Below are 10,416 nucleotides of genomic sequence, written 5' to 3'. Positions count from 1 at the left end.
ACATTTCCTAAATTAACAAAACAAACATATAACTGATAACAATAACGCAAGTTAATACACCTAGTGACACCTATTGGGTAGATGCTTACTCTTATTATAGATACAAAAAAATCTAATTCTAATTTAAAATCCAATACTCAACCCTAAAAAGTTAAATAGTCGGGAAGCAAATGAACAATAAACAGGTGGACGCAGACAAAAGGTGGACAAAAGTATCTATCGAAAACACTGATGAGCACATCCCCGACATTGCAGCATATAAATATGAGTTTCATCATAAGCAGTTATCAGGTTATCACCTTCACAGTCCACGAGAGTGCGTACAATTATTGCCACAACTACAAAAATTTGAAGATTTTGAATATGGTTTCTTAACCATATAGATTTTTAGATGCTTTTAACTATTAAACTGACAATTTGTTCCTTTCCTCGTACTGCATATACAAACTACCTACAGCATTTTGTTTTACTTACTCATTGAGGTTGTGTTTCTAGTACATTGTTCTAATAACTTTGATAACCTATAACTTTTTTTTTTCATTTTTCATAAACACGTAAGGAAGATAAACATTTTAATATTTAGCTGGTGTACGTTACAATATTTCTTTGAAAAATATGGCACCATTTTTAGGTGAATGTTCAGTGATGCGAGAGGTAAGTGATTAAAGATAATTCCAAAAAAGATTATTTCATATATTTTTAGATTTCAAAAACCGAACAGGCCATTAAAGACTGCTACTCAAGAGTTCTATCACTGGAAAAAAAAATCGAGTCAGATAAGATCTCTGATGCGAAAAAGGATATGATGAGAAGAGAACTTTTGGAAGTTCGGAAACTCTTAGTAACTAACGAAACTCAGTTGTCACAATTACACAAACATAACAGAAAATCTTTCGCTTTTGTAGCAGCATTTTGTTTTATATGTTGTACTGTGTATGCTTTGTATATCTTAGTTAATGGGCCAGACTTTTAATATGTTAAGACAAAACAGAGTTGCGTTACATTACAACTGGTATAATTATATGTATGTAATATTAAAAATGTGAAGGTTTATAAACTTATATTTATTTGTCAATTTTCAGATACATATGAAATACTTAAGAATTATTTCTGAATTTTCCAATCATTTTTTGTGGCACTTAATAATTTTTAAAAATATTTTGTGTTGATGGAAATAATCAATTATAAAGTGACTGTAGCGAAATAAATAAGTTGGGGACTCTTATCTGCGACCTCTTCCTCTACCTCTACCTCTAGGACCGCCTCTTCCACGGCCACGTCCCCGGCCTCTGGATGCACCACGAGCACTCTCCTTCTTCTTTGCTTTGGCTTTGGGAGTATCATCAATCAACAACGTTTCTAATGGTAAACTATCAGGTAAAATATAATACCGAATGTTATTGCCCCTAACAGTTAATGTATCCAAGTTAACAGGATTTCGATTTTTTACAGTGACTTTTACAGCTTTTAGGTGTGTATTCATTGCTACATCTACACCCGTGATGGTCCCATGTACTTGTGTACCATTTTTTAGTTCCATGGTTACAGTCTCATGACTTAACTTCATCAAAAACCTGAAAACAAAAAAAGTTGGGTTAGGTAAATAAACATGTTATCGCAGGCTTGAACATCCATTTTCTCAAAACAGTTTAATTTGATTTTACATATTTCCTCCTGAATACGTACCTTACCAATTTCATTCTGGCGTTATAGTCTCTATTTTAATAGCATATATTATTATTATTTTCACCGGTAGCAACTGTTTACTCTATTACCCACAGAACCTATTACCTCTTTTCCGCAAGCGGCAAAACAGCAAACTTCGCTACACAACCGCACAATAACAGCACTGACAGATAAAAACGTTCTAATTCCCTAGGTAATGTCGATAAAATTCCCTAGATTGCCAAAAATGATTTATATTGCCTTGCTAAGCTAAAGAGCAATAACTCCAATTTTTTCGAAATGAGATAATCATATTTTTGAATTTTTTTGAAGATGTTTTATATATACACTATGTGAAATTTTACAAAACGCACTTCTTGATTTCGCACAAACTATTTGCGCAAAACTATTGTACGTCACCCCCTGATCACGTTCCTCACCTTCAAAGGTTGTGCAAATGCCTCTTTATCAGAAAAAAATATTTAATGTTCGCCCTATGCCTATGATTCGCACTTTATTAGTTGCGCCAAACGCAGGCAACCAACTATACATACAATTTAACTCGCACGAATTCCAATAATTATCATCAATTGACCAGTAAAGTGAATGACGCGCGAAATTTGAACTCAGTTCATAACACGAGACCCGTATTTCAGTTCCCCGTGTAATCCTTATGGGTGAAATCGAGGCGTCACTTTAACGCTTAAATTGTACCATTAAAGTAATTTTCTTATATATCCCACTACCTGTACCATTAAGACTGATATTTTTACTGTTGATCTTGATACCAAACATGAACGGAACCGGTAGTATTTAATAAATATTTAAATTCAACTTTTACCACTACATTTGCCTCGAACGTATGTCGTACAGTGGTTCATACTGCCATTGACTTCCCCCTCCACATAAATGGCTTTGATTTTCAGATGCTACAGATACGGCTGTGAATTTAAAATAATACATAAAGGAGATCTCATATTTGCAAATGTTTTCAATCAATTGCCAAATTTTGATTTAAGAATCATCATCAATCCCAAGCTTTTTTCTTTTCACACATTTTTGCTAGAAAAGGAAAAACTTAGCATTCCTGATTAAACCTTTCATGTACAAGTAAAAATCACTCTCATTTTAGTACGAATTGGGTCTGAAACACCCATTAAAAAAAAAAATCACAATTTAAAGAACAATTTATTTCAAAACAAAAAAAAAGTATTTTACAATAAAAAATTGCACTTCCTAATGCAAAATCTGATTCACTTTTGGTGAAAAACTGACCCACAAACTGTTTTCTTGATGGGCCATTAAAATAGTCCTCGGACACTAATAGTTCTTCGACACTGTGAAGTAGATTTTCTTCAGATCTTTCTAGTTCAGGGCCCAATAGCAAAAGCAGTGCTTCGCTCCTATCAGTTTGTCCTAAGCTTTCATGAAGTTGTACCTCAACATTAGCTGTTTTTAGGCTGACTTGGGGATTAAAAGAATTTTCAGAGACAACAGCTCGGACCTCAGCTGATTCACTTTTCTTCAGATATACGTCTCAAGCACGCAAATTATTGGTCCACAATACATTATAACGTCCGTGTAGGGCAGGTGTAGCCATATGATGATATACAAATGCACCTCTTGGGGTTTCACATGTTGCCTCTCTTAAGGAATATCTATGCATAATAAAACAAAATACGTCATAATTTTACTTGACACAGAATTTATCAATATACATTAACTTACCATAATCTTCTCGCATTCTAGCTCGAATAAACTCTTCAAGCACATTTAATTCAGTATACCAATTGACTTTCGCTACATTATTTGACTGTAAAGAATTTTCTCCAACAAAAAAAAATGGCAATTGCCCCTATTGTTAACACGTCTTTCTGTCATTATTAATAACAAATACAAAAAAACCAGTCCACAGATACATACAACCCAATGTGAATCAATATCACAGAACTAATATATCATCCAAAAATTGTGATTATGATTGTTTGTTGTGATGAAAATACGAAATCAACTGTCATATTTTGGGGATTTTCACGATCTAAACGTCACTAGTACCGCAAAATATTCGCGTTCTTTTTCTTTCCCAAGTGTTTCTGAATTTTCCGTTTCACTCATGCGCAAGACGTTAGAAACGATGTACGTTACTTCGATGGATAGCGTTGTTTTTAATTTGCAATATATCTTTAACAGAAGCTTTTTATATAGTTAAACCTTTAGTAACAGGAAGATAATTGTACAATCTTTATCGCTTGTAGCATGAACTAGTTAAGATTTCTACCTATGCGGCGTATTTTGTCTGTAAAATCAAGCTCCCATAAGAAACCCATAGTAGAATTTTTGAATTATGAACTGCCGCGCATTCTAAATTCTAACCTTACTTTACTGGTCAATTAGCACCTTATTTTATAAATTTAAGTAATGTTTGCTAATGTAAATTTTGGCAATGACGTCATCCTATTATTGGTGGGGATGATTTTGATTAGAAAAATGTTGGTTAGCGTTTTACCATCTACATGATATTCCTAATATAAAACAAAATTTGACAACAATCGGGACGCTAGACAGATGGACAGACAGACAGGCGGAAACGGGAGACATATTTCTTTATTCGCTTACGCTCGGGAAGTAAAAATCTGATTGATGGCCACTATTTGGTGAAAGCCTTTTCATGGAAAAATTTCCTGTCGTTCCATTTATAAATTCGACAATACATATTTTTAAAACAACTAAGTTCACTTTTTCTTTTTCATCTTGAAATTTTTGTGTATTTGCAGTTCACCAAAATTTGCACTTGAATAAATTGCCGATATGGACTATCAAAGAAATATGACATCCTCAGTCAATTATTTCAAAGGGACGTCAAACTCTTGGCTTCATAAATACATAGAAATCTGAAAGATACAGGCGCGGATACAGGATTTCGTTCAGGGGGGGGGGGCAATTTTTGTGTGATTTTTTTACCTATCTATCAGAAATTCGTTCTAAACAAAAAAAATTATAAAATTTTAGCTAGTATACTCTTTTGCACATAACATGGGTGACATTTGGTTCTTTTCATTACACGTATAGTGTACAGTAGAACCTCGATAATCCTAATTCCTAATTGGGAAAAAGGTGTGTTCGGATTAACGATTTGTTCGGATCAGCAATTTTCCCAAAAATCTGAAAGGGAATTGAATAACAACTTCATACACAACTGAAAACAAACTTCAAGAAATAAACCTAAATTTTATTAAACAAAAATTAAAGAATTCTTAAGCAACAATGGATAATAGATACATTCTAAAAAAATATTACTCCGTGACCATAAACACGCTATCTTTTTGGAATAAACACCCCGGGATCTATACCCTAAAATTTTTCAAAATTTTTAGATGAATTTTTCAAAAATGAAATTTTCTATTATGTATTCGTATTTCCTCCATTATGCAAATTTCGACCCATTCTCGACGATTTTCGAAATTTAACTAAATATATTTTTTGTAGATTTTGGACCTCAGAAGTCACTTTTGGCTTCATTTCTTCGATAACTTAAACCATTTTTCCAGAATCGTCCAGTTGAAATAGCGCAATTTTTAAAAATTTCGAAAAATTCGAATTTCACAGCGAATTTTCCGAAAATATTGCTCCTTTACCATAAACATGGTATATTTTTGGAATCAGCACGTCGGGATATATATCCCTGACTTTTTTCAGAATTTTTAGGAAAATTTTTCAAAAATGAAATTTTTCTCATGCAAATTTCCACCCATTTTCGACGATTTTCGAAATTTAACCAAATATTTTCTCTTGTAGATTTCGGGTCTCCGATAACTTCATCCGTTTCTCCAGAATTAGTTAATTAATTCAGTGCTTTGAAATATCGCTATTTTTAAAAATTTCAAAATATTCCATACAACATATGCAGAAAGATCTTGCGTCATTTTTGGAAGTAGATGCATGTTTCCAAGTTCAGTTCGGATTGCAGAGTTTTTGTTCGGATTAAAGAGGCATCGACTTCAAATAGCCTCTGTTCGGATTACTGGATGTTGAGACAATCGTGAGTTGGGATTATAGAGGTTGTACTGTATTTACAAAATGAAATATGATTTCAAAATTTTGAAATTGGTCAAAATAAAGTACCTCGGTCGTGTGTGAGGGGGGGGCAATTGCACCCATTGCCCCCCCACTGGATCCGCGCCTGGAAAGATATCCCAATAAACATTTTTAAATTGGCGTTCGTAGCGATGGTTCGTCCGGTCTTGGAATACTGTTGAATATATCGAATCATTTGAAGCGGTGCAGAATAAATTTTTGCGGATTTCTAGTTATGTATAAACTTAAATTCGTACCAAATGACCGACACTGGGATTACGTAGAACTAGGAAGAAAAATGTCGATACTATCCTAGAACTGAGGAGAACCAAGAACAATTTAAACTTTCTATGTACATGGTGCGTGTTTAGGTGCTGTTTGTAGGTAAGTGTTCTTCCCTGTTGGAGAAATTCAGTTTACAGTGTTCATCACGAAGTATACGTAGTCATACAATAATATATTAGATTTTCATCAAACAAATTTTGACTTTTTCTCAACAGTGGCCCGATTCTCAAGACTGGCAAACATGTTTGGCGGGGAGATTGAACTTTTTGGAATGTTAAGGAATAAGTAGATTAAAAAAAAAAACCTTAGCAAACTGGATATACTTATTGTAATTGTTATTTTGAATGTTTTATTTGTATGTACTATAAAGTTGAGTTTTAATTTTCTATGAAGGCGGCATCCCGTAAATAAATAAATAAATGAATAAATAAATAAACAAGTTACACAGTTCTTGATACAAATTTCTAATTTTGTTTTGAAAAGAATGAGTATCTTGTACAGCTTGTTATATAAATAAGCTTTTCCCTTTTCGAGAGAGGCATCACTTTTTTGACAGCCTTTTCATAAAATGAAAAAAAAATCCTTCATTTGTCATTCGGTCCACGTTTGGGTTCACCATTTTGCCTTAGAACACATTACGCTATTTCAAACACAACGTAAGCCCTCAATTTTGCTGATGATCCAGCTCATAACTTATGTTCAAATTTTAAATGTTACGTAAACAGTAAAATAGGAATATCATTGTCATTATAATTTATTAGCGCCTCTGATGGGGATACTTGTGTCGCCCTTCCACCCGCAAAAGTGAGTACTGAGTCACCTCCCTTTTGAACACACTAACACAGAGCACAAATATTAGTATTCATTATTCAGTAAAGATTCACTTCATTCATTCAATTTGTCCACTTATCATTCTATCAATAAACGTCCTTATTCACATCTACAAACTCAACAATAATCATTTTATTAGTTAACTGAAATTACATTATCATCGTACACATAAATATAAGGATGCCTTTCCACTAACACTATGTCTTTTTCGAGTTGTTTAAGTTCAGCTTCAAGTTTAGATTTTCGATTAATCTTAGGTATAGTATCTGTGAGGATAGGTAGCCCTTGATATTGTTGTTGAAGTTCCCCCCAGTTGTGTTTCAAGCCCTGCAGTTTAAACAAACATATAAAAAATACCTACTGATTTATTTCCTATATACCTGCAATAACTGTTCTCGTTCGTCTCTCCTTATGTATCGACACTTTGGCTTTTCAACACCGGTAGCATCTTTTTGCATTTGATGTAGTTTTTCTCTTTGTTTAATGAATACTTGTAGGTAACTAGGTGTTTTACCAAAAGCATCTGATTTTATATAAATTGGTTCTAAACCATCACACAAACGCTTTGTTTTTCCATAAGGTTCTACAACAACTTTTGGTGTAGGCTCCTTTGGCTTCATTTTTAAAACTGTTTTGATATTTTCGGAGATAAAATTCTTCACTGAATTGGCGGCTTTATTTTTTCTGTTATCATAATTTATAATGTCCTCTTTAGTAGCAAACATTCTTGGTTTTCTCTTACACACATGCTTTTCATCGGTTGCTTTAATTTGTTCTTCCTGACTGTAAGACAGTTTCCCTGTTTGTTTTTTTAAAAATTCACATGGATCTGTTGTATTTTCTTGAGGCAGACCCATTGTTGCATATGGCTTAATGGTAATTTTTTTCACAGGACTAGCTTTCATTTTCCCACGTAGCTGGGTTTTGTAACATACAGTTGCACCCTCAAACTGAGTTGATGACTTTTCGATGATTTTATTAATGTTTTCATCATGATGGATAATTGCAATAACTGACATTTTATCAATATTTTTTTACTGTTTCACAATAATACTTTCGCTTGAAATTTGTAAACGAATTAATGTAGCAACCGTTGCATAGTTACGGATCTACATCATAAATAGCAGACAAAAAAACGAATAACCAACTCCGGCGACAGCAAAGGATCACAATGGACAGGTTAAGAAACTTAAAAACCCTTGACACAAAAAAAAAACCTTAAAAAGCCGTGAGTTTTACTGCGACGGTCGAGCTGGTTTCTACACCAACTGTGTTACGAGCTGAGGATCTTGAAATGGCTGAAATGGTTATTATCAAACACAGCTACTACGAACCATCCTGTTGAATCCAGCTTTCAACGGCTACGGTGCCACGGACAACACACACAGAGACAAATGGTTCACTTACTTCACTTAGCTAAAAACCATCCCGGTTAAACCAGCTTTCAAACAAAAATAAAACGCAGTGAAATCGCATCATCCGTTGGGGAGCTGCAGTGTTATAGACAGACACACTGATTAGAGACAAAGTTAATAAGATTTATAACACTATTTTTTTGAGTAGGAGGTTAATAGAAAGCGTTCAGGGTCGCATCGGTATTTTGAAAGATCAAAATTCTTGTAAACATTAATATCACAACTTTCAATATCATTTCACATAGGTAACAAAAATAAATGTCCACCGATAAACGCTTAAACCATAATAATTTTACTCGATGAATTCATCTCATCGTTTTTCACATTCTTTATCCCCTAGTCATTTATTACAAAAACAAAAATGGATTAAAGTTATTTAAACAGAACTTCCCTCCTGAAGTACAGGGTGAGTTGGCTAAAACGGGACACCTCGAATAACTTTTTTATTTATGATCCTATTTTAATGAAATTTAGTCTGTAAATAAAGACGAATGAGTTCTATGATGCATCACTTCATTAAAATGAAGTAATTGACAGAAAGTACATAATTAAAAAAAAAGTCACAAAAAGAATTTAATTTATCTAAATTTTTATTTTATTGTAAAATTGAGAAAAAATACTCTGCAAACTTCAATAATTATTACTTTTCATACGTTTTATTTGCTATTGTAAAATAATATTTTCTTAAAGCATTTTCTGCGTTTTGTTTTCTGAATAACTTTTTAAGTTGGTGATGCACCATCTAATTTTTGAGACTTATGAAATTATTTCAATTATTATGAACAATTCAATCCAATATTTTACCAAATTCTAACTCAAGCTGCATTAGCGAACAACGGTAATCAGAAAATTAATATTTTTTTAAGAAGCTAAGTAATAAAGTTATTTTTTACATTTTTTTGAAATGAGAAAAATTGCAAACTCTAAAAAATTAAAAAAAGTAAATGGTATTTGCATTATAATTTTTGCTGTCGCAGGATGTAATTCTCCATTTGCATATTTAATATTAATTACTTTTGGCTAATAAATAAAAAAGTAATTCGAGGTGTCCCATTTTAGCTGATTCACCCCGTACAGTCGAAATAAATTGACCCAGCTATTAATGTTTTTGAAAAGCCCCGTATGTTACTTTATAGAATTTAAAACCCATTTACTATGTACAATTTTAAAGTGACGTCGTCACATTATTCGTGGGGATGATTAGACAAATTTTGGGGAGCGTTTTACGATCTACATGATATTCCTAACATAAATACAAAATTTGACAACAATCGTAGAAGTGGAGTGTCGGCCAACGGACTCGATTACAATACTTTCTTCGCTTACGATCGGGAAGTAAAAATTGACGACGTCATCTCAAAATTTTGCCGAATAAATCCTATCTAAAATGTACAAAATATGATCAGTCTATCCTCTATACTTATAATTTATCACTGCTTTTTTACTTACCGAGTGTAATCAAAATTATAAAACAGCATTTTCCAATTTAATTTTGAATCTACTAAACCGAATGCTTTGAAATCTTGCAGACATTTTAAGGTTATAAAGAGCATAATAAATGTTTAGTGAAAATATATTTGCTTGGCCCCTCCAAAAAATTGATGACGTTAGCTCAAAAGTTTGCCGAATAAATCCTATCTCAAATGTACAAAATATGATATAATTTATCATTCCATTCATATTTTTTAGATTTGCATACACAGGATGACTCAAAAAAATTAATTAATGCGTAAATTTATTTTATTGATTTAATCAGGAACTACAAAACCGAATGGTTTGAAGTCTTGGAGATGTTTTAAAGTTATCATATGCATGGTAAATTCTTCCTCCTTACGGTCATTAAACTCGGCAAAACGCCACTTCCAATATCATCCTTACGATAGCCCTTGAAGACTTGTGCGAGATATCTACTTTTTCGTAATACGAAAATCTTCATAAAAATAGTTTTTATATTGCATTAAAGGTTTTCGTTTTTTTAATAAAAAATAAAAACAGAAAAACTTATTTTCCTCTTTGAGCCAAAGCTATAAGGTATTTTGGCTTAAAAAAATCTGGCATTGTAGATAATATTATTGCTCACCTGTTAAACTATCCATTTTTTAGTTATTGTTGATTAAAGCAACACCTAAAAAGGGCATTTTTTGTA

At 32.7% G+C, this 10,416-nt stretch overlaps 2 protein-coding genes and 2 long non-coding RNA genes across 5 annotated transcripts; 1 reads left to right on the top strand and 3 right to left on the bottom strand.

Moving 5' to 3' along the window:
• Positions 1 to 74: 74 nt before the first annotated feature.
• On the top strand, positions 75 to 1,621 carry LOC135135709 (uncharacterized). 2 transcript variants are annotated; one of them, XR_010281628.1, is made up of 3 exons: positions 75 to 654; positions 704 to 1,024; positions 1,083 to 1,621. It is a non-coding gene; the product is annotated as an uncharacterized LOC135135709 (long non-coding RNA). The 2 variants fall into 2 exon arrangements; XR_010281627.1 differs by lacking the exon at positions 1,083 to 1,621 and having other exon boundaries at positions 704 to 1,061.
• Positions 1,049 to 1,844, bottom strand: Smd1 (Small ribonucleoprotein particle protein SmD1). Its single transcript, XM_064064854.1, has 2 exons — positions 1,687 to 1,844; positions 1,049 to 1,574 (listed from the first exon to the last, which is right to left on the bottom strand). Exons 1-2 carry the CDS (start codon positions 1,698 to 1,700, stop codon positions 1,223 to 1,225), a joined length of 366 nt encoding a protein of 121 aa, XP_063920924.1. The 5' UTR covers positions 1,701 to 1,844; the 3' UTR covers positions 1,049 to 1,222.
• Positions 1,845 to 2,836: 992 nt separating this feature from the next.
• Positions 2,837 to 4,052, bottom strand: LOC135135710 (uncharacterized). The gene is made up of 2 exons (XR_010281629.1): positions 3,394 to 4,052; positions 2,837 to 3,323 (listed from the first exon to the last, which is right to left on the bottom strand). It is a non-coding gene; the product is annotated as an uncharacterized LOC135135710 (long non-coding RNA).
• A 2,922-nt stretch (positions 4,053 to 6,974) lies between these two features.
• Positions 6,975 to 7,945, bottom strand: LOC135135365 (enkurin). The gene is made up of 2 exons (XM_064064390.1): positions 7,236 to 7,945; positions 6,975 to 7,182 (listed from the first exon to the last, which is right to left on the bottom strand). The coding sequence occupies exons 1-2, from the start codon at positions 7,872 to 7,874 to the stop codon at positions 6,991 to 6,993; spliced, it is 831 nt and encodes a 276-aa protein (XP_063920460.1). The 5' UTR covers positions 7,875 to 7,945; the 3' UTR covers positions 6,975 to 6,990.
• Positions 7,946 to 10,416: the final 2,471 nt, after the last annotated feature.

This window comes from Zophobas morio, unplaced genomic scaffold, assembly GCF_036711695.1.
Source record: "Zophobas morio isolate AGI-343-1 ecotype UQ-CSIRO unplaced genomic scaffold, CSIRO_AGI_Zmor_V1 ptg000024l, whole genome shotgun sequence".
NCBI lineage: Eukaryota > Metazoa > Arthropoda > Insecta > Coleoptera > Tenebrionidae > Zophobas > Zophobas morio.
The sequence above is the reverse complement of the archived record's forward strand: the minus strand, read 5'-3'. Positions and strand labels throughout refer to the sequence as shown.

What these genes read in the sequence shown, in the direction of transcription:
- LOC135135365 (XM_064064390.1), bottom strand. Translation starts at nt 7,874, where the DNA reads ATGTCAGTTATTGCAATTATCCATCATGATGAAAACATTAATAAAATC. An exon ending in AACGAGAACAGTTATTGCAG is followed by an intron (nt 7,183 to 7,235) that starts GTATATAGGAAA and finishes TTTAAACTGCAG; the next exon opens with GGCTTGAAACACAACTGGGG.